General features: G+C 40.3%; 1 protein-coding gene across 1 annotated transcript in view; it reads right to left on the bottom strand.

Moving 5' to 3' along the window:
• Positions 1–9584: 9584 nt before the first annotated feature.
• The window catches only part of TIGAR (TP53 induced glycolysis regulatory phosphatase), a 28999-nt gene continuing 16356 nt past the window's right edge, over positions 9585–22227 (bottom strand). The window contains exons 4-6 of the mRNA XM_008704876.2: positions 16167–16244; positions 12540–12650; positions 9585–11654 (exon numbers count right to left, since the gene is read on the bottom strand). Of these exons, the coding sequence (XP_008703098.1) occupies positions 11223–11654; positions 12540–12650; positions 16167–16244 (621 nt within the window). The 3' untranslated portion in view covers positions 9585–11222. The remainder of the gene's footprint in view (positions 11655–12539; positions 12651–16166; positions 16245–22227) is intronic.

The raw sequence follows: 22227 nt of genomic DNA, 5'->3' as shown, positions 1-22227 counted from the left end.
GTGACTAACATAATATAATAAAAAAATATTATCGTAAAATATATATATAAATAAATAAATAAATAAACAAATAAATAAATAAATAAAACTACCCAACCACATGCTACTGAGTCTCACCGGGCTGCGCAGAGGGGAGCTGTCATAGGTCTGCATGTGCATTCCCTGCAGGTCTCCAGCCAAGGGCTGCGCTGCACATGCACGGGCGAACATTCCGCAAGGCCCTGCAAAGACCTTCTGCTACAGAACTGGGAGATGAGCAGGCAGTGATACCAGAGGCCATAAAATGCCAAGAAATACCAGAAGCCCAAGTAGGCCAGGGTGAAGGGGCTCACTGAGCACATCAGCATTTAACTGAGACATAGAAAGTCCACAATCTTAGAAGGAATGGGCCACAGAGGAAAGGATACACCCCAAAAATAAATTTAAACTGAAATAGACCTGCCGTAACAGAGAATCACACCATGCCTGACAAGGGCACAATGCTTGGCCGTTAATTTAACTGTCTTTCAGAACAAACTAGATGCCATTTAAAGAGAGATGACACAAACCAGACTCCACACATGGTATCATCCACACTCTGTGAGAAATAGGGGAAAATGGCCCAGAGTCAAGAGAAAATGCAATCCCTAGAAACCTAACCAGATGTTGTAATTAGCAGGCAAGAACTTTAAAGCAGCTATTATAAACACGTGTAAGGGTTTTCAAGGAAAGTATGACAACAAAGAATAAACAGATCAGTAATCTCAGGAAATGTTTTAAAAATCTAGACTTGAAAAAGAACAATGACTGAAAAGAAAAATCAAATGGGGTTAACAGCAGATTAGAGATGAAAGAATAAATAAATACCCATTTAATATTAAAAAACAGAAGGGGGAATGAAGCATGAGAGACTATGGACTCTGAGAAACAAACTGAGGGCTTCAGAGGGGAGGGCGGTGGGGGAATGGGATAGACCGGTGATGGGTAGTAAGGAGGGCACATATTGCATGGTGCGCTGGGTGTTATACGCAACTAATGAATCATGGAACTTTACATCAAAAACTAGGGATGTACTGTATGGTGACATAATATAATTAAAAAAATATTATTTAAAAAAATTAGTATAAATTACCTATTCTGAACAACATGGGAAAAAATGTTTTAAAACATGACCAGAGTCTCTCTTCATAATAGGAAACAAACTGAGGCCTGCTGGAGGGGAGGTGGGTGGGGGATCGGGTAACCGGATGACAGGCATTAAGGAGGGCACGTGATGTAATGAGCACTGGGTATTATGTAAGACTGATGAATCACTGACCTCTACCTCTGAAACTACTAATACACTATATGTTCATTAATTAGATTTAAATTTTAAAAACAGGGGAAAAAATAAAATTTTTTTTAAATTAAAAAAATTAAAAATGACCAGAATCTCAGCGATCTGTGGGATAGTATCAAACTGTCCAAAATATGTGTAAGTATAATCCTAGGATAGGAGCAGAAAAAGTTGAGGAATAAGAAATACTTGAAGATACAATGGTTGAGATTTTCCCCAAACTGGTGAAAAACTAATGTACTGATAAAAGTAAGAAGCTCGGCAAGATAAACACAAAGAGAACCACTCTTGGGTATATCACAGTCAAACTGCTGAAAGACAAAGATAAAATATTGAAAGCTGGGGTAGAAATTTGACTTTACAAACTGGTGAACAACTCTAAGTACATATATGTATATGCATATATGTGTATATGGTATACCACTTTCCCTTGGTTTCTTCACCACTTAAAGCAAAAATTACAGTGCTGTACTGTGAGGTTTATAATATAGGAAGGTGAATACATACGGCAAAATTATCACACTGAATGGGAAGGGTAAACAAAACAAAATGGTTGCAACATGGTAACACTATATGTGAAAATCACACAATATGACCTCTACGTGGTAAGTTGAGAATATTGCATACTGTGACTCCTAAAGTCACACCACCACCACAACAGCAACAGTAATAATGCAAACAAGTATTGGCAAAAAGCCAACAGAAATATTAAAAATGATAATTGAAAAACAATACTCAAGGCAAGAAAGGAAGAACAGTAGAACAAAAATCAGATGGGACCAATAGAAAAATGACAAGACTAAACCCAATCAGATCAATAATTATATCATATATAAATGAAACACTACAACCAAAGGCAGGAGTGGTTAGACTGGATTAAATAAAAATACGCAACCATACGTTGTCTATAAGAGATGCACTTGTAAGAAATGGATGGAGAGGTACTGTAGGAGTTTGCTAGGGCTGACATATGAAATATCAGATCGGGGTGGCTTAAACAACAGAAATTTATTTTCTCAGAGTCCTGGAGTACAGAAATCCAAAACCAAGATGCCAGCAGGACCTCTCACTTCGGCTTAGAGCTGGCTGACTTCTCGTCCACACACGGTCCTCTCTCTGTGCACGGGCATCTCTCGGTGTCTCCACATTTCCTCTTCATTTAAGGACTCTGGTCAGACTGGATTAGGGCCCATCTTATTGGCCTCGTTTTAACTTAACTGCCTCTTTTAAAGGCCCTATCTCCAAATATACTCACATTCTGAATTAGTGGGGACTAGAGCTTCAACGAATGAGTTTGGGGAGGAAGGAAGAGGGCATGATACAGTCCATAATAGATATATATGGTAAAAAGCAGTAAGCATAAGAAAGATCTGCTTGCTACATTAATAGCATATAAAATAGACTTCAAGTTAAGGAATATTGTCATAGGTAAAAGAGGACCATTTTACAATGACAAAAGGGCCAATTCATAAGGAAGATATAAAAATCAAATGTTTAGGTCTGTAAAAACAGAGCAAGGAAACACATAAAGCAAAACTAACAAAACCAAAGGGGGAAACAGACAAGTACAATCGTAGTTGGAAATGTGAAGGACTGAGTAAGCAGGGAGGCAAAGAAAGCAGGAAGGACAGGGATGCCTGGGTGGTTCAGTCGGTCAAGCGTCTGCCTTTGGCTCAGGTTATGATCCCAGGGTCCTGGGATCAAGCCCCACGTTGGGCTCCCTGCTCAGTGGGGAATCTGCTTCTCCCTCTCCCTCTGCTGCTTCCCCTGCTTGTGTTCTCTGTCAAATAAATATTTTTTTAAAAAAATAAATCAATAAATATAGAAATATCTGAGCAACACTATTAATGAACTTCATACAATTTACATTTTTAGGACACTAAACCCAACGACTATAGAATATACACTCTTTCCAGGCCCAGGTACATACGGAATGTCCATCAAGCTAGATCATATGCTGAGCAAAAATTCAACATCTTACAGAAAAAAAAAATCAATGATTGAGTAAATAAATAAATGAGGGAAAAGAGTCCAATCTCTCAAGCAGAATTCCAAAAAAATTATGTGGCTACTCTGTCTTCAAGGAGGGGAACATTAATCCCCACTGTGCTCACTGACTTTCTCCCAAAGGGCGCAGTACAGAAAAGGGGAAAAAAGAACCACTGACCATGGAGAAAGCTCACAGACACTAGCTCCACCAGGTGATCGAGGTCATCATCAAAATCAACAGCAGTAATCAAATGAAGTAAGTCATGTTCATAGCACGTACTCTTGGTATGTGATGAAAATGGTACTTTGCCTGTGTTCTTCTCCCAAGAAATTATAACCCAACTCTAATCAGGAGAAAAACATTAAATTCCCACAGAGAGGGATCTGACAAAACCTCCAACCAATGTCCCTCAAAACTACCGAGGTGATCGAAAAACAAAGTCTGACAAACTGTCACAGCTAAGAGGGGCCTGAGGAGACCTAACAATTAAATGTAATATGATGAAAACGGGATTGGGAACAGAAAAGGATATTAGGGAAAAACTAAGGAAATCTGAATAAACGGTGTGCTTTAGTTAATAATAATGCATCGACGGTGATTCATTAATTGTAACAAACGCACTATGAGAGCGAATGGTAGCAACCACCGAGGAAACTAAGCTCAGGGTATATGGAAACTCTTGGCACTACCTTCTCAACTTTTCTGTAAACCTAAAGGCTTTTCTAAAAATAAAGGCTATCAAAAAATGTATATGGAAATACAAAGGGTGCAACATCCAAAGAAAATGAATATAGGGAAGCCAAAAATAGACCTACATTTACATGGTCAACTGATTTTTGGCAAAGGAACCAAAGCAATTCAGGAAGAAAGGAAAAGTCTTCTCCAATGCTGATGGAATAACTGGATATTCGTGTGAAAAACCACAAACCTCAACCCCTTACCCAAAAATTAATTCCAGATAGAACAAAGACCAAAATGTAAAAGGTAAAACTATAAAACTTCTAAAACAAAACAAAAGATCTCCATAATCCAGGGTTAGGCAGCGATTTCTTAGAATACAGGAAGCAATAGCCATAAAACACACACAATGGTAAATCAGTCATGAAAATTCACCACCACTCAATAAAAACACCATTTAGAAAAGTCATATTATCTGACAAGTATAAAAACTGGAATATTGGGGTGCCTGAGTGGCTCAGTTGGTTAACTGTCTGCCTTTGGTCAGGTCATGATCTCGGGGTCCTGGGATCAAGCCCTGCGTCGGGCTCCCTGCTCAGTGGGGAGTCTGCCTCTCCTTCTCCCTCTGTGATCTCTCTCACTTTCGCTCTCTCAAATAAATAAAATCTTTTAAAAAAATAAAAACTGGAATATTATGAATGCATAAAAGTGTGTATGTGCTTACACATGCACACAGATAGCTGACAAAGAACTCGTATCTCAATAATATATGAAGAATTCAAACTCAAAATTAAGAGGACAAATTTTTTTTTGCAAAGGAAGCTACATAAATAGACAATATGCATGTGATAAAGTGCTCCATATCATTAGTGAACAAGAAAGTGAAAAATTACGACCTCTGCAAGATACTACTACATATCCACCATCATGGCTAAAACAAGACTGAGGATATCACAAGTTGGTGAGAATGTGCATCACCCAGAGCTCCCATACTTCATTGGTGGGCATAAAATGATACGACCACCCTGGAGAAAGGTTGGACAAATTTTTCATAGACTAAGCACACCAGCAATTGCACTCCTAGGTGGTTATCCAAGAGGAATGAAAACATATGTCCACAAAAGACTTGTAAAAAAAAAAAAAAGTATTCTTAGCAGCATTTTCATAATAGCCCCCAAGCTGGAAATGGTCCATGTGCTCAACAACAGAATAGACTGTGGTACATTCCCACACTGGAATTCAATGCAGTAATAACAAGGAAGACCAAGGGACGCCTGGGTGGCTCAGCTGATTAAGCGTCTGCCTTCGGCTCAGCTCATGATCCCAGGAGAATCGGGCTCCTTGCTCAGCGGAGAGTCGGCTTCTCCCTCTCCCTCTGCCTCTCCCTCTGCCTGCCACTCTCGCTCACTCTCTGACAAATAAATAAATAATCTTTAAAAACAAACAAACAAGGAAGACCGAGATTAGCAATGAGCACACCTGGGCATCCAGAGCTTGGTTTCTAAACACTATTTCCACTAAAAGGAAGGAGGGTTTTGGAGAAAAAGCAGATTCCCAGGACTGGGACTGGGAAAGAATAATCTGCATCGGGAGCACCTTGCTATGCCAGAAAGTAAAGCAGTGCTTAGAGAACCATGGGAAGAAATCAACAGAGCACAAGAAACATCTTGAAAGGGCCCCCACAGGACAAATTTGGGACAATCTGAGCACAATAGAACAGTAGTACTGGATTCTGAGTCACTGAATACCCCTGAGTTCACAGTGCTATAAATAAATAGGTAGGGAAGAAGGAAACGTTCTCACTGTAGAATACCGACTAATAAATACGGAAACAAAAACAGAGTTAGAAAATAATCAGTGGAGACTAAGAGAGAGGGCAGAAATGCAACAAGGAACCACATAAATAGCAACTTCGTGGCAGACAGACTAGGAGATACATCATGGACTTCATGATGAGACAGACTCACGAAGGACACATCCTTTCTAGGGTAATTTGGACAAAAACATAACCTGAATCTAATAATAATGAGAAGCATCAGGAAAAAACAGTAAGTATATATATAATTTTTTTTTTTTAATAACAAGGTCAAGAAAGACAGAGAGGCTAAGAAACGATTCCCCATTAGAGCAGAAGGAAGAGACCTGACAGTTAAATGCAGCATGTGGTCGTAGGCTGGATGCTGGACTAGGGAAAAATTAGCCATAAGGAACATCAATGGAATAATTGGAAACATTTAGATATGGTCTGTGGATTAGATAATAGATTGTATCAATATCAAACTCTCTGATTTTGGTATTTATTCTGTGGCTTCTTATGAGAACATCTTTGCTCTTAGGAAACACACAAAGAGCACGACATCTCCACCTTACTCTCAGGTTTCAGGGGGAAAACACACACACACAGAGTGAATGACAAAGCGAATTTGATGAAAGGTAAGCAACTCGGGAATTTTGGTAAAGGATATATGGGAAGCCCTTGTATTATTCTTGCCACTTATCTGTAGGTTTGACCCATTAAGCCAAAAGGTTAGGAAACACACACACACATACATACATTACTAGAACTATTCTCCATTTAGGGTGAGCAAACAGCAGCTCAGGGGTATTGTATTAAGAGACATGTTGAGGCACAAAACTACTACGAGCCAGGCCTAGAACTTGCCAAACACAGGTCTTCTGACCACAAATCTTTCCTGGGTCACTGACTGCTCCCATCAGACAATGATCAATCAACAAACACTCTCCATAATCCTTATTGTAGGCCACAGGGCCACCCCACCTCCCCATCCCCTGAGCCCTTCTCTGCTACCACTCTCCCAACTCCCACTGCAGGTCAAACATGCAAAACAAGATCCCTCCCTCAGGGTTCTGCATTCTCTTGGCTCCCTGCCTGGGTTGCTCTTCTCCCAGAGATCAGCAGAGCTTACTCCCACCCTTCAGAACTCTGAGAACACCTTAGAAAGCACTCTTGCACTTACCCTAAATAAAGCGGCATCCTCCCTCCTGTCTCAACTCCCCTTACCTTGCTCCATTTCTTTCTCCCACTGACCACACTCTGACATGTTACGTCTTTATCTGTCTTCCTTGACAGACTTCAGGTTCCACAAGGATGGAGACTTGGACTATTTTTTTGTTCATTGCTATATGTTTGCAGCTCTTATAATAGTTCTAATAGTTCTAATAATAGCCTGACATGTGGGTGCCATGCTTGGAAAGTATGTATTGAGTGACCAGATAAATTAACAAATGCATGGGATTCCAAATAAATTTGCAACTGAATTTTTCTGTAAACTGATTCTAAAATGTATATGGAAGACTAAAGGAGCACAAAATTAGCTAGGACAACTATAAAAATGAAACAGGAAAAATGGCACAAAAGTAGCCACATAGATCAATGCAACGGAATGGAGTCCAGAAATCAACCCACATATATACGGTCAATTAATCTACAACAAAGGAGGCAAGAACATGCCACAGGAAAAAGACAGTGTCTTCGACAAATGGTGCTGGGAAAACTGCACAGCTACATGCAAAGGAAGGAAACTGCTTTCTTACACCACACACAGAAACAAACCCGAAATGGACTGAAGACCTCAAGTGAGACCTGAAGCCATAGAACTCCTAGAAGAAAATATAGGCAGTATTTTCTTTGACATCAGCCATAGAAACATTTTTCTAGATAGGCCTCCTCAGGCAAGAGAAACAAAAGAAAAATTAAACTACGGGGATATAGCAAAATAAAAAGTTTTTGCAAAGCAAAGAAACCATCAACAGAATGATAAGGCAACCTACCGAGTGGGAGAAGATATCTGCAAATGATATATCTGATAAGGGGTGAATATCTAAGATATAAAGAACTTATACAACCGGACACCAAAAAAATAAATAATCCAATTAAAAATTGGGCAGAAAACCTCAATAGATGTTTTTCCAAAGAAGACATACAAATGGCCAACAGACACATGAAAAGATGTTCAGCATCGCTAATCATTAGGAAAATACAAATCAAAATCACGATGAGGTATCACACCTGTGAGAATGGCTAAAATAAAAAAACACAGAAAACAACAAGTGTTAGTAAGGATATAGAGAAAAAGGAACCTCTGTGCATTGTTGGTAGGAATGCAAACTGATGCAGCCACTGTGGAAAACAATTTGGAGCTTCCTCAAAAAATGAAAAGTAGAATTACCATATGATCCAGTAATTCCACTACTGGGTATTTACCCAAAGAATATGAAAACACTAAATCAAAAAGATATATGCACCCCTATGTTTACTGCAGCATTATTTACAATAGCCAAGACATGGAAGCAGCCCAGGTGTCCATCGACAGATGAATGGATAAGAAGATGCTGTATATATATACACAATGGAATACTACTCAGCCATAGAAAAAGAGATCTTGCCATTTGCAACAACATGGATGGACCTAGAGGGTATAATGCTAAGTGAACTAAGTCAGACAAAGACAAATACCATATGATTTCACTCATATGTGAAATTCAAGAAACAAAACAAATGAACAAAGAAAAAGAGACAAAAAAACAGACTCTTAAGTATAGAGAACAAACAGATGGTTACCAGAGGGGAGGTGGGTGGGGGGATGGGGGAAATAGGTAAAGGGGATTATGAGTACACTTATCATGCTGAACACTGAGTAACTGTTGAATCACTATACTGTATACCTGAAACTAATAAAATACTATTATACTTCCATTTAAAAAAAAAAGAAAAAAGAAAATGAAACAAGAGGAGTTATGTACTCTACAGGATACCCAGTTACAAAGCTACAACTAAGTATGATACTGTTATGGGAATACATAGCTCACTAAAACAGAACCAAGCCCACCCACTCCAGCAAATATGGGCCCATGGAGGTATGAAGAGAGTAGAATCACAAATCAGTTGGAGAGACTCCTAATAATGACATTGGGGTAACTTTTTTACCACAAGGAAAAAATAAACAAAATTGAATTCTGATTGTATACCATACAAAAATAATCTCCAGATAATCTAAAGATCTAGCATTCAAAAAATAGTTTAAAAATATAAGAAAGTAGGAAGCCATTTTATGACCTCCTAGTAGGACATGATGATGGACACAATACAATGATCTGACTTAACAACAAAAAACATTTATATGGAAAAAATGCTTAATAAACATCATGTAAAAAGGCAAAACAAACTGGAAGATATTTGCAATGTTACCTCTGCAGCTCACTAAGGAAAAGCCAGAGTCCAACAGCAAAGAAGGCAAAGAGCACATACCAGTGATTCACCAGTGAGGGGATCCTGTCAATACACATAAGACAAATGCCCAGACTCGTCAGGAATCACGTACAAGCTCATGAAAACAATGACATTACACTTTTCACTCATCAGGTTCACATAATGTCATCAGACAGCATCAAGTGTTGACAGAAATGTAAAAATAGGAACTTTAGAATATTGCTAGTGAGACCGAAAACCAGGCCGGCGACTTTGAAAATCCATTTGACTCTTGTCAAACTGGAGATGCACATTTTTTATGCCACGCTACCAAGAGAGATACAGAAGGCTGTTCCCTGAATATACCCAAATGTCTACTACAGGAGACCAAATGAACAAATGTGCCACATTTATTTAATAGAATACAGTGATAGTAAGTACATCCGTACATAGCAACATAGATAGAACCCCATGATAGAGTACGTGAAAATACAGAATACAGATTGGTGGTATTTATGTACATTTGAAAAAACACCGAAGCAATACCGCTTCCTTAGGATCCTAGGAAATGGCCAGGAACGGATGAAAGTACGCACAGACGCACGCCGTGGTGGCCTCTGAGAGTACAAGAGGGCACGGCACTGCGGGGGCTGGATAAAGGAACTGCACTTACATCTCAGTGTGTTACTTCTTAAAAGAGTAAAAAGGAAGAAGGGGGAAGTTAGGACTCCTGGATGGTGAGAATGCGGACATTTGTTATTATTCGTCCTTTCGATTGCCTTTTCAAGTTCTCACTTGTGGAGTCCTCCTTCTAGTGCTCAACCGCGTGCCCTCTTCCAACCTGGCAGGAGAGGAGCAGGGATGGACCCGATGAGAACACTGTTAACACTGAACTTTACACAGGACTTAACAAGCTGTCCACAGTAAATTTGGACTATATGTGATTTTGGCCTTAAACTGACAAACTTTAGTATTAATACTCTTGTAAGGGGAGATTCACAGCGTTCACCAGCATTATAACTTAAAAGCAAACCACATGGAAAACACTCATTCTGGTGAGGATTTTTGAGGGACCAATCTTGTGTACAAAATTCAGTTAACCCAAATCCCTTTGCTCCAGTGCCATCTGGTGGAAAAAAGAGGCAACTGTACCTTCCACAAAACCCCACAGTTGCGGTTACCCGAGCAACATTCTTTCCAAGAAAGCATCCCCCTTCCTTCTGAGGTTACTGTGTAGTATGCTAGGAACCATTTACACTCATCAGAGCCTTCCCCAAACTAAATTCTTCAGCCTGTAAGTTAGATGAGAAAGACCTGCTCTTCTATCTTCTTTTGCTCAGAGATTCCTTCTTCAATGTTTCTTAGTCAAATGATGCTTTCCATTCTTCCTCACCAATCTGCAACCATAATCTCCATTCATCCACATTTCAAACCCTCTACCATAAAAAATTCTAACAGTTGATTCCTATATTTAAAAATTTTAGTGTCATTTTGCTTTATAGAAAACTGAGGATGGTTAAGAATTTTTAATTTAAAGGACTTTCAAAACACCATTATGTTCTCACTATAAATATGCAATAGGAATTATAAACAGCTCCTTCTTTTAAGCACTGGATGATATAGTAAAAAACATAGAGTATCTTACCAAGAGCCAATAAAACAGGCTGGATTTTTCAGATATTAAAGAAAAATAACAACATAAATGAAAAACAACAACATGGTTACAAGGTCATGAATCCCTCAATTTGCAATACTGAATTCCTTGATTCATTTACAATCCAGAGATGTAACGGAACATGGTGGTAAATTACTTTGGAAAACGCCAACTGTACTCAAGACAAAAATAAGTCAATCCTAAATGCTTTTCCATTAGTGTTCTCTGGGGCCATGATTCCATTCAAGCTTTATAACCTACTGTAACAGCTTTTTAACTGTTTCCAAATCAGCACTAGCAGAGGATGGAAACAAATAAAGCCAAAGGCACTCCCTCAGAAGTTCAAAATCACTAGATTTTGATGTAGATTTAAATTTTAGCGAGTTTCAGTCCCTCCATTCAGATGATCCTGAAGGTACATACAAACACACTGAATTGTTGGCTTCACTTCTCTTCCTTTCTCAAAGTTTACGATAAAGAGACTAATCCCTGTGTTGGGACTGACTGACATAAATTCGGATTTGTTCAGAGTTGAGGGTAAGGAACACTTCAGGTCAGTCAGAAAATAATTGAACAGGCTTTTCATGTAAGCACCATGACTCACAACTAAGACACTGGCGACTAATCCTGGTATGCCGCTGTCTGAATTCGATTCAGAGCCACAGGTTTTTCCTAAAGGAAATATCTCAGCCAGAGAAGTTTCCAGACAGTTGCTTGGAGCTCCTTGGGAAAACTGTTCATTCTGACCTGCTTCTTGCAGGATCAGCTGACAAAGAATATCAAAAAAGTCTTTCCCACGCATTTTCACCTACAGGAAAAGAAATTAAAATATTAAGCGGCATTAATAATTGTCTTAAACATAATATAAAATATTTGACTGATTGGATTTTTCTACTATGTCAACATAAGTATTACACAAGCAGATGAAACTCTCTTTCTATTCATTTGACCAGCAGTAAATGCCTACCATACTTCTGGAATGATGGAAGCACAATGTCACCGTAAGCTATAATTTCTAATGCCTTACTTCCAAGCGCTTACAATCTAGTCAGGGCGATTCACAAGTAAAAACAAACCCAGGCAAGTGTTACCTAGGGAACTACATCTACAGCACATCGGTTCGGTTAAAGCAACCACCAACAAGGACACAAAATCTTGCCTTTACTAAACTAGTAGAAAGTCTTTCCAAGAAAATTATGAAAACAAAAAAAATAGGGGAAACTCCCCCCATAATGCCATTCAAAAGCGGAACACTCCAAAGAAAGGCAAGCGTGATGATGGGGTCACTTACAGGGCTAGAGACGCAGGAGGAGAGGCTTGAGGATTGCGAGCCTTGAATTATTTTGCCTCGACTGTTTCGCCTACCACTCGCCTTGAACAGCACTGCACTTGCTCTCCTGCCTACTACTACCACTGCTGAAGTTACTGGTGCAGGTTCAAAGACTTTTCTTCAAGTACCATCTAATAACACACGTCCTTTAAATCCAGTGTTGGCAATGACTGTCAACAGTATATAAGAAACACAGCTTAAAAAGGAAAAACAAACACTGCGCAGAGTTGTTTTATGAACCAAACAACTTTCAAACTGCTTAGCTAAGATTTAAAGACATCTCATTTACAAAAGAAACCCAATTTTAGCTACTTTGATGCTGGCAAGTTCATCCACGTGGGAACCTGCCCCAGGGCTACGTACCTGGTCTAAGGTCTCTCCTCCGGGTGGTGTGAACATAGGGCATTCTTCCCCAGCTGCTTTGGCCATTGCCCTTAGCTCACTTAGGGCCCGGCCTTCTGCAACCCCATATTTCTGCAATGGTCCAATAGACAAAAATGCCTCAAATGAATTTGTGATACAATGATTAAATACATGCTTGCAGCAAACTTGGAACAATCATTCTGCCAAGAAGTTTGGTTTCCTTCCACTTACTTTATTATATCTTTTAAACTGATAATGCGAACATACTCAGCAGAGGCTGCAAACCCTAGAACATACAGTTGACACCTTGAATGGGTTACATGGAACAACACACTCAAGGAAACAGTGGGGCTTTACTGGACAAATAGAGACTTGCACAGAGTCCAGGCCAAGAGACTAACATATGAGGTGCACCAAGTCAGCCACCTCACATCCACACGTACTTTCTCATTTGAGCCTAATAATAGCACTAGGAGATGGGTACTTTCATCTCCATATTATAAAGCTGAGTTTCAGAAAGGTTAAGCAACTGGCCTGTATTCCCACAGCCAATAATCAGCAAAGCTGAAATTCAAACACAGATCTGTGTGTTTTCAAAGGTCATTAGCTCTTTAGATTTGTAAAGAAGGAGCCGTATCAAAGGACAAAGAAGTCACAAAAGAAAGACAAATGACCAAGAAACACAGGAGATCTACCTCACCAGGAATCCATAATGTAAAAATTAAAATGGCACCTTTCAGAAGCAACTAAATTAGGACACCAAATGGACTACCAATTGCCAGTGTTTATGTAAGAAAAACTTTCTCCTACATCATTCATGGAAGTATAAACTGGCACAGCTTTTCTAGAAGGAAATTTAGCAATATGTATAAAAGGCTTTAAAAAAAGTACACCCTCAACAATTCCACTCCTAGGAAATGTATTAGGTATGTGTATAAAGAACTACAAAGAGGTTTATTTTAACATTATTTACATCAGTGGAAAATCTAGTCACAACCTAGATGTCCACCAGCAGTAGCTATGCAATATCCGTATATTGGAATAACATAGTCACTAATTAGATGATCATATCCATGTGCATTTATTAGCACTGAAAAACAGGGAGAAAAGCTAGCTAAAAAACAACACATATAGGGGCACCTGGGTTGAGCATCTGACCCTTGATTTCCGCTCAGGTCATGATCTCGGGGTCATGAGACAAAGTAAGCCCCGTGTGAAGCTCCCCACTCAGTGGTGAGTCTGCTTTGAGATTCTCTCCCTCTCCCTCTTGCTCTGCCCCTCCCTCCACTTGCGCTCACTCCCCATCTCTCTAAAATAAATAAATAAATAAATCTTTAAAAAAAAAAAAAACACCACATACAGTAGGGATACATTTAGAAAAATGCATACACGATCGGATAGACTGACAGACAAACACGAAAAAAAGTCAAGAGCACACATACCAAAATGTTCACAGTATTTGCGCATGGTAGAAATTTTAACTGTATTTTCCCCCCAAACTGTTCTTACTTTTAATTCCCTACAATGATAACACATTACTTGCATAATAAAATATTTAATAAAAAATTTAGAGATAAATCACTGTTTATGGTTTACACTGATGATGCCCAAAAACTCTAACATCACCATCAGACAGAAGTCCAACAACTAAATGTTCTTTTTTTATAAGACCATATGCACAATTGTCAGGTGCTCTTCAAATTCCCAAGTTCAAATTCTTACAACCTCAATTATAACTGGAACAACCTCTATTACAAAGGAGAACATTAAGAATCATTACTTGGTTTGTTTTTTCAAGAATGGGAACATCCACTCATTAAATATTCCAAATGCTATGCCGAAAAATGTCAGGCAATGAGGCCAGAGTGGTGAAAAGACCAGGAGGGACACACAGCTCCCCGCTCCTGCTGAGACTGCACTGTGGTGGGGTACTGAGCTAGAACAGTAGGGGGACAGCGCCATGATGGAAGGAACTACCGGACGCGGACACACCCAGCAGAGATGGCTAAGCTGCATTTGCGGGGCTGCAGATGGCCAAAGCCTTGGGGTGAATGGAAGTTGGCCAGGTTTGGAGAGCATGTATCCCAGGCAGAGGGGAGTACAGATTCAGAAGTTCAGTGAGGAAAGAGCACAGGATGTCTGGACAATGCTGAGAAGATCCACTAGAGGCCTATCACCACTGGTCCAGAACATGGAATCCAGGGCCAGGTGGCCTCAATTTGAATCTGAGCTGTGCCACACACACGCTCTATGACACTGGGCACAGACTTGACCTCTGTGCGCCTTGCTTTCTGCAACTGTAAAAATGAGGTTTTCAAATCTTCACAACATGGGAGTGTTGTGAAGATTAACAAACCTGCAGGGCTTGGAGCAGGGCCAGAGTGTGGGGAGCACCACGCAAATGCTCGCTAATATTATGAAGGCTGGGCACAGAGCACAGGGAAGAGGAAGGAGGCAGATGGAGGCAACAGATCATATCCTACAGCACGCTGACAAGCCAGGCTGCAGCTTGGACGGCCTCCCAAAGGTACAACAGAAACAGTGAACTGTTCTACACAGGTGCGCAGCAACCACGTTTTCCAGACTACTCTGGCTACAGCATGGAGGCTAGCTTAGAAAAGCGAGCGCGAGTCGGAAGACAGGAGAGTCGCTGTTCCCGGTGAGCTAGGAGACGGAGGACGCTGCATGCAGCAGAACGGCAGCAGTGGGTTCGAACAGGGATGAGGCACTCCGGAGCTACTACACAGCAGAACTGACACGATGACGGTAGGATGTGCATGTGGGAGGCAAGTTCAAGTCAAGAACGTGTGGTAAAGCAGGGGCCGGGTAGAGAAAAGCAGTGCATTCCACTGAGCTGTGGGGCACACACTCAGGAGGAGAGGAGAGACTGAGAAGAGACAGCCCAGCCTATGATCACGCTCTCCCTACTGTGGGATGACAGGAGGCCTCACTCAGCGTTCCACTGAACTCACAATGCTTGTTTAGCACTGGGGCGCGGGTTCTCAGGCACAGAGCGAGCCTTTCCAAGCAGTAGCTCTGAGGAAGTTCCAGTGTATATTTTGGACGAGAACAGAGAACACACGCAAGTTATGAAAAGTAATTCTTTAGAGATGCCTCAGCCATTCAACATTTCTGTCCAGGTACAGAAGACATCACAAGGCTGCCAGGAACACTGGCCTGCTTACAGGCCTGTTATTAAAGAGCAAAAATTGCTGCTCTAGGAGATGTGGGGTCAAATCTCAGATCTGAAACTGAGGTGTGGCTTTAGCTAAATCACCACTGCAGCAAGATTCATTTCTGGTATAGAAAAGGGCATAAGAGAGTCTATTGAAGCTGGAAATTGGGAAGCAGGATGGGTAGGCTGAGAAGAGAACTTTGCCCTTTTACCTCAAACTCTTCTGTTCTAGTTCTTATGAGCAGACTTTGCTTTCATAATTTAGGATGCCTACCTCACACAAATTTAATATTTAAATAAGATACTACGTATGAGCGTATGTAACAGCCACGGTCACACAGCAGGTTCTTAACATATGTTAGCTGATTCCACATCCCCATCAAGAATGCATCAGATAAACTCAGGTGGTTTACTGATAATTTATGGTGAGGAACAATATGTAAGTTACTTACTCTTTCTCGAAGTCTTGAATCATACTTTACTGTCAAATCTTTGCAAACTTTGCTCTTCTCCAAAATGCCATGCACCGTCTGAAAATGGAAAAACAACACTTGCTTTTCTCATAGAAACAGTCATTCTGGCCAAAATGTCAAAGTACATCATAGTAAAATCAAAAAGAATTAGAGGGGCTCCTGGGGGCTCAGTTGGTTAATTGACTGCTTTCAGCTCAGGTCATGATCTTAGGGTCCTGGGATCAAGCCCCACATCGGGCTCCCTGCTCAGCAGGGAGTCTGCTTCTCCCTATCCCTCTGCCCGCTCTCTCCCTCACTCTCCCTCTCAAATAAATAAATAAAATCTTTAAAAAAAATAAAAGAACTAGAAATAATTATCCTTTGTGAAAGTTGCCTCTCTTCTGTACTGCTCACCCTTCGTCTCTTCACACAAATCTGGATATTTCCTTCTGAGCGATCTTCTAGTTCAGAGGTCAGCAAACTATAGCCCAAATCTAGACTGCGGCTTGTTGTTGTGAATGAAGACCTACAGAACACAACCACTTACATGTTGTCTGTGGCTGCTCTCACAGTACAACAGCAGAGTTGAACAGGTGTGACAGAGAGCATACAGCCCATAAAACTTAATATGTACTATCTGCCCCTTTATGGAAAAGGTTCCAGTTTATTAATTCTCCATTCAGGTGTGCCTAAATTGCTGTTAAACCCATCTACTGAGTCTTAATTTCAGTTACATTTTCGGTTCTAGAATTCTCAGCTTGGTTCTTGTACATCGTTTCCAGTTCTCTGCTGAAATTCTCAATATCATTTTTTGGTCTGTGCATTCAATGGTTAAAGTCTATGTCTGGTAACCAGTTATCAAAGAAGTCCTGCAGCTGTTTCTGTTGTCTTTTGTTTGGGTTCAAGTTTGTTCACATTCCTTTCTCTCCTGGTGTGCCTGGTCATTTTTGATCGACAAGACAAGACATTGTATTTGCAAAACAAATTTAAATCCACAACCTGCCTTTTTAGTCCCCTCCCCACAAATTAAACATTGTCATCATTATGGTTCTATATTATCAATATTTGTTTACCTTTACCTTTACCAATGTCTTTGCTCACCAATCTTTTCTGAAACTCAGACCTCCCTTCTGGCATTTTCCTTCTTCAATTACCCTTTCAAAGTTTCTTGATAGCCGAAATGTCTTCATTATCACCTACTCTAGAAAACGTTTTACTGGGTATAAAACTCTAAGTTAGTCTTTATTATCACTCAGTGCATTAAAAAAAAATTATTACTGACACAACTTTATTGATAGTCTAATACTGGCCATTAGTGGATGATGTCTGTCCTTCTTATTCTTTGGAGTTTTGTAATTTTGTTATTGTAAGCGTAGATATGGGTTTCTTTTTATTTATCTTGACTAGAATTTGTCACACTTTCTAGGTCTGTTATTTTTCAACAGTTCTATAAAACTATCAACTTGTGACTCCTTTGACCCCTTTCCCATTTTAATACCTCCTTCTGAAAGACACTAGACCTCATCATGTTCTTGATTTCCTATAAACTCTCGTATTTTTAATCTGTTTACTACATTGTGCTACATTTCAGTTACTATCTTACATTTATCTATGAGCTCATGATTATTTCACCCATGTTTAATCTATAATTTAGTACATCCACTGCGGTTCTCATTTTTTATTTATTAACTTGCTCTCTATTTGTAAACCAATTTTATTGAGATAATTTACAACAAAAAATATACCTATTTCTAAGTGTACAGTTCACCGAGTTTTAAAAAATGTATACACCTTTCTCAATACCACCAAAATCAAGATATGGAAGAATTCTGTCACCCAAAAAGATTCCTTTGTGTCCTTCCTAGTCAATTCCTCTCACTCCTGGCCCCTGGCAACCATGGATCTGTTTTATGTAACTGAAGATTAGATCTGTCTTTTCTAGAGTCTCCCATAAATGGAATCCTACAATATGTACTCTTCTGTGCTTCTTTTGTTCAGCATGTTTTTTTGGGACTCTTCCACGTTGTTGCTGAGCTGTTCCACCGTGTGAATGCATCACTGCTCATTTATCCATTCACCTACTGATGAACACAGGTGATCGATTCTTTGCTTATTATAAACAAAGGTGTTAAAAAAATTATATACAAGGCTTTCTGTAAACATATGTCATTTCTCTTAGATAAATTCTTAGGACGGAAATTGCTGGATCATATAATTAATGTATGGTAAACTTCAACTGTTTTCCAAAGTAGCTGTTCCAATTTACATTCTCACTAGCAATGTAGGAGTTCTAGTTGTTCCACATTCTGTTATCTTTTTTTTTAAGATGTTTTATTTATTTATTTATTTGAGAGAGAGAGAGAGAGAGAGAGAGAGAGAGAACATGAGAGGGGAGGGTCAGAGGGAGAAGCAGACTCCCTGCTGGGACTCCAGGATCATGACCTGAGCCTAAGGGCAGTTGCTTAACCAACTGAGCCACCCAGGGGCCCCTACATTCTTTTGTCTTTTTAATTTTTGGCGGTTTCAAATGTTTGTGTAGTAGTAGCTTAGCGTGGTTTTAATTTGCATTTCCATTAAGATCATTTCTGCTAAGCATCTTTTCATCTGCTTCCTGATCTTCCATATTCTCTTCTTTTGTAAAGTGCCTAGTCAAATTCAAATCTTCTGCTCATTTTGAAGTGGGTGTTAGTCTAATTACTAAGTTGAAAAAAATTTAGAGAAAAAAATAATCCAGAGAATTTGCCAGATATATACACACACATACATTATATATGTAATATACACATTTATAATCTTCTCCCAATCTGCATCTTGTTTATGCTTTGTACTAAGAAACCTTTATGAAGACTTTTCTCTGTGTTTTCTAATAGAAGATATATAGATTTAGCTTTTAGATTTGTGCTAAGATCAACTATAAGTTAATTTTTGTGTTATAGGAGGTAAAGGCCAAAGTTCATGTTTTTCCATATGGACAGCCCATTGTTTCAGCACATTTTATTGAAAGGAATACCTTTCAAGTGCTGAATAACCTGGGCACCTTTGTCAAAACCCAATTGATTAAAAAAAAAATCTGACTTTCAAGGAAGATGGTAGAGTAGGAGGGACCTAACTAGGCTCACCTCCTCCCACGGATACAACTAGGTAACATTCACATCAGTTTAAGTAACCCAGAAAATGACCGAAAGACTGGCAGAACAAAATCACCAACAAAAGGTAGGGAAGGGGCCACACTGAGACGGGAGGAAGGGCAGAGACATGATGGGGAGTTAATCCGACCCACCCACGGGCCACCCACAGGAGGGAGAGAGCCAAAGGCCTGGAGAAGGAAGAGAAACAGTCACATCTGGAAGCCCACATGGGGAAGACAAATCCCTCATAACATTTGGCTTTGAAAACCAGAGGGTCCGAATTCTGTGAGTTCTTACAACCAGTGGGACTTAAAACCTGGAATTTTAAAAATCAACAGGATGGGCTCTGGGAGAACACGGAGGGCAAGAGGAAGCTGAATCCAAGCCTTTAAAGAGAGAGCACAACAAACTGCCCAACCAGATAAAGCACAGAAGCAGCAGTTTGAAAACCGTCTGGGGCATACAGGCAGGGGAGTTATTTACTAATCTCAGAACAAGTCCAGAGGGGCAGCAGTCACAAGGAGACACCTCCAGGAACAAAGGAGCTGACATGCACCATCTCCCTCCCCTGCCCTGCAGCATACACACGTGGCTGCCTGTGGGAACCAGCGAGGCAGACACTCACTACTTAACTTGCTAACATGGCCACCTCACCCTCCAGCACCTTATGGATCCACCACCTCCAGTACACTGTTGGCCCAGCCCATCCAGGGTGGTGCCACAGGCCTGTCAGTGTGTAAGTAGCCCCTACAGTGGCCAGCACCACTCCAAAGTGACTCCTGCCCTGTGGAGAGGGAAAGATAACCGCACACACCAGTCAGACTGTGGCCCCAGGAGTGGGCTGAAGGCAGACAGGCTTCTTGGAGGACAACACAGGGAAAGCACCCTGCAGCCTGGTGCTACCACAGCTCTGGCAAATGCCTGGTCTGACTCAGCTCAAGCCCACGGCAGCCCCGACTGGCCCACCAACAACACAAGGACCGAACCCTGCCCACAACAGACAAAGGGAACCTCTGCACATGACTGCACCAAAAGCAAAGGCGGCTCAGCCACCACAGCAGGGTGCCCACAGCACATAGGAGACACCCCTGAAGTGCCAGATGCTGGGCAACAGGGGATGTTGCACTACAGGGTACGACAGGACTCCTTTATAAGGCCACTACTTTCCACAGCAGGAGACATAGCTGACTTTCCTAACACATAGAAACAGACACAGAGAGTTACACAAAATGAAGAGACAGGGATGTGCCCCAAATGAAAGAAATCACAGCAAGAGACCTAAGTGAGATGGAGATAAGTAATATGCCTGATAGAGAATTTAAAATAATGCTCATAGAGATACTAACTGGAGTTGGGAAAAAAGTGGAGGACATCAGTAAGACCCTTAACACAGAGATAAAAAAAGAACCAATCAGAAATGAAGAACACACAAAATGAACTACTGGGACTTCATCAAAAAAACTTCTGCAAAGCAAACAGTCAACAAAACTAAAAGGGAGCCTACAAAATGGGAGAAGAGATTTGCAAATGACATATCTGATAAAGGGTTAGGATCCAAAATCTACAAAGAACTTATCAAACTCAACACCCAAAAAACAACCCAGTTAAGAAAAGGGCAAAAGCATGAACAGACACTTTTCCAAAAAAGACATGCAGATGGCCAAGAGAACACAAAAAGATGCTCATCATCACTCATCATCCGGGAACTACAAAGCAAAACCATGATGAGACACCATCTCACACACATTAGGATAGCTAAAATTAACATCAGAAACAAGTGTTGGTGAAGATGCAGAGAAAGGGGAACCCTCTTGCACTGTTGGTGGAAATGCAAACTGGTGCAGCCACTCTGGAGAAGAATATGGAGGTTCCTCAAAATGTTAAAAATAGAACTACCCTATGATCCAGCAACTGTACTACTAGGTACTTACCCAGAGGATACAAAAATACAGATTCAAAGGGGTACATGCACCCCAGTATAGCAGCATTATCCATAACAGCCAAATTATGAAGAGAGCCCAAATGTCCACTGACTGAAGAATGGACAAAGAAGATGTGGTATATACAATATAGATATTACTCAGCCATCAAAAAGAATGAAATCTTGACATTTGCAATGAAACCGATGGAGCTACAGTGTACTATGCTAAGTGAAATAAATCAGTCAGAGAAAGACAAATATCATATGATCTCACTCATATGTGGATAATTAAAGAAAGAAAACAGATAAACATATGGCAAGGGAGGAAAGAAAAAAGGAAAGAGAGAAACAAGCCATAAAGGACTCTTAAAGAGGGATGCCTGGGTGGCTCAGTCAGTTAAACATCTGCCTTCAGCTCAGGTCATGATCTCAGGGTCCTGGGATGGAGCCCTGCATCAGGCTCCCTGCTCATGGGGAGTCTGCTTCTCCCTCGCCTTCTGACCCTCCTCCCTGCTTGTGTTCTCTCTCAAATAAATAAAATCTTTAAGAGAGAACAAACTGAGGGTTTATGGAGGAAGGTGGGCAGGGATGGGCTAGATGGGTGATGAGTATAGGGCACTTGTTGTGAGGAGCACTGGGTGTTGTATGTAAGTGATGAATCACTGAATTCTACTCCAGAAACCAATATTGCACTGTATGTTAACTACCTAAAATTTTTTAAAAAGAAAAAAATGAAGAACACAATAAATGAAATTTAAAATACACTAGATGGAATAAATAGTAGGCTAGAGGAAGCAGAAGAACAAATCAGTGACCTGGAAGACAGAGTAATGGAAAGTAATCGAGCTGAGCAGGTGAGAGAAAAAAATACACAAAATAAGAACAGACTTGGGGAACTCAGTGACACCATCAAGCATAATAACATTTGCATTATAATGCCAGAAGGAGATGAGAGAGAAAGGGGGTTAGAAAATGTATTTGAAGAAACAATAGCTGAAAACTTCCTGAATCT

Source organism: Ursus maritimus, unplaced genomic scaffold, assembly GCF_017311325.1.
Source record: "Ursus maritimus isolate PB19 unplaced genomic scaffold, ASM1731132v1 scaffold_26, whole genome shotgun sequence".
NCBI lineage: Eukaryota > Metazoa > Chordata > Mammalia > Carnivora > Ursidae > Ursus > Ursus maritimus.
The sequence above is the reverse complement of the archived record's forward strand: the minus strand, read 5'-3'. Positions and strand labels throughout refer to the sequence as shown.